Source organism: Suricata suricatta, unplaced genomic scaffold, assembly GCF_006229205.1.
Source record: "Suricata suricatta isolate VVHF042 unplaced genomic scaffold, meerkat_22Aug2017_6uvM2_HiC HiC_scaffold_2068, whole genome shotgun sequence".
Taxonomy (NCBI): Eukaryota; Metazoa; Chordata; class Mammalia; order Carnivora; family Herpestidae; genus Suricata; species Suricata suricatta.
In genome coordinates, this window is record NW_021865637.1 from 1 (window position 1) to 1743 (window position 1743).

The 1743-nt window shown below is 65.4% G+C and overlaps 1 protein-coding gene across 1 annotated transcript; it reads left to right on the plus strand.

The window, feature by feature from the left end:
- The first annotated feature begins 86 nt into the window (after positions 1–86).
- LOC115284779 (sodium- and chloride-dependent creatine transporter 1-like) lies at positions 87–1723 on the plus strand. Its single transcript, XM_029931247.1, has 3 exons — positions 87–973; positions 1059–1162; positions 1263–1723. Exons 1-3 carry the CDS (start codon positions 623–625, stop codon positions 1468–1470), a joined length of 663 nt encoding a protein of 220 aa, XP_029787107.1. The 5' UTR covers positions 87–622; the 3' UTR covers positions 1471–1723.
- The last annotated feature ends 20 nt before the right edge of the window (positions 1724–1743 follow it).

Sequence of the window (1743 nt, forward strand, 5' to 3'; positions counted from 1 at the left end):
ACAGGAAAGGTATAGCTGGAGGAGGGCGGGAACAGGGAGGGGGACAGAGATGGTGGGGGGGGCAGCATGTTGGGGGGGAGACGGGGAGTCTGCCACGGGAGGTGACTTGACCAGGGCCTGAAGAGGGGCAGGTACTTGAATCCAGGCCACTCGATCCCCAACCCTGCCTGGGAAGTTCCCCTCCCCCCCAGACTCAATCCCAGCAGCCTTCCATCCTAGGGGACAGGCCCGGGCGGCAGCCGGCTGAACTTGCCTGTGTCAGCCATCCCCGCCCCAGGTTCCCTCTCTTCCTGGCTCACTATCTGCTTTGCCACCCGGCTGGGGAAAGGTGGAGGGGGGGGAGACCCGGTCCCTGGTCGTCCCTTGCCTGCCCGCCCTGCTCTGCTGAGCGTGGACGGGAGACAGAGGTCTTTGAGGTCACCTCGCCGTTGCCTCTCTGTCTCCGGCCGGCCCAGTCCACAGCCAACCACCTACGACCTGCCTCTCTGCAGAGAAGCCCCTGCAGGCGGGGGCACAGGGATGAGGCAGGGACTTGCCCCCCGGCCGGTGTCCCTCTCCCTGACCCTGGAAAGTCCTGCCTCCGCCCTCCCTCGGCTGAGCTGTCCTTGCCACCGGGCGGCCGATGCCCCAGCTGAGCACCCAGCTTCCTTTGGGAGGAGCCCAGGCTCTGAGGAGTAGGAAGGGGGTGCTGCCGGCCGGCCTCCCTCCTGCCCTTGGAGCACACCACGCCTCAGTGCCGGGAGTGTGGCCCGCCTGCCCTCCTGCTGAGGCTGGGGGCCCTGAGGGGTGGGGTGGGTGCCGCAGGGCCCGATCTGAGCTGCCTGCCCCCGCCCCCCAGATCGTGTACTTCACCGCTACATTCCCCTACGTGGTCCTCGTCGTGCTGTTGGTGCGGGGGGTGCTGCTGCCCGGAGCCCTGGACGGCATCATCTACTATCTCAAGCCTGATTGGTCAAAGCTGGGGTCCCCTCAGGTGAGGGGACGGTGGGCTGGACAGGCGAAGGGGCGGCCCGGGCCCTCAGGGTCCCTCACCTCCTCTCTTCCCTGGCCCATCCCAGGTATGGATAGATGCCGGGACCCAGATTTTCTTCTCTTACGCCATCGGCCTGGGCGCTCTCACAGCACTGGGCAGCTACAACCGCTTCAACAATAACTGCTACAAGTAGGTGCCGCAGCCTGCACCCTTCCGTCCTCCCCCGCTCGTCTGCCCGTTGGCGGGCAGCCGGCAGCCTGACCAGCCCCTGCGGCCCCTCTGCCCCCAGGGACGCCATCATCCTGGCCCTCATCAACAGCGGGACCAGCTTTTTTGCTGGCTTCGTGGTCTTCTCCATCTTGGGCTTCATGGCCGCAGAGCAGGGTGTGCACATCTCCAAGGTGGCGGAATCAGGTGGGTCCCCTGCCCCTCCGCCGGGCCTTCAGTCAGCAGCTGCCGTCCTAACAGACCGCAGCCCCGAACACACACACAAATAGACATTCTGGGAAAGGAGAGGAAGATTCACTTAACTTGTCACTTCACTCGGGGCCAGAGGAAGGCCTGGCCGAGCAGCTGGAGCCTCACGGGCTCAACCATGTGGGTCCTGGAGCCCTCAGCCGTGCATCCATCCCCGGGGCGCCAGGGTGTGCCCCCCACATTTGGTAGAGTGTCATAGAGCGACAGGAGGGGCTTTTGGGGGTGAATAGTGACCTGTGACCACCAGAGCAGCTGGAATGAAAGACCGGGGGTCTGAGCCAGACACCCCACTC

What these genes read in the sequence shown, in the direction of transcription:
- LOC115284779 (XM_029931247.1), top strand. Translation starts at nt 623, where the DNA reads ATGCCCCAGCTGAGCACCCAGCTTCCTTTGGGAGGAGCCCAGGCTCTG. An exon ending in CAAAGCTGGGGTCCCCTCAG is followed by an intron (nt 974 to 1,058) that starts GTGAGGGGACGG and finishes GGCCCATCCCAG; the next exon opens with GTATGGATAGATGCCGGGAC. An exon ending in TTCAACAATAACTGCTACAA is followed by an intron (nt 1,163 to 1,262) that starts GTAGGTGCCGCA and finishes CTCTGCCCCCAG; the next exon opens with GGACGCCATCATCCTGGCCC.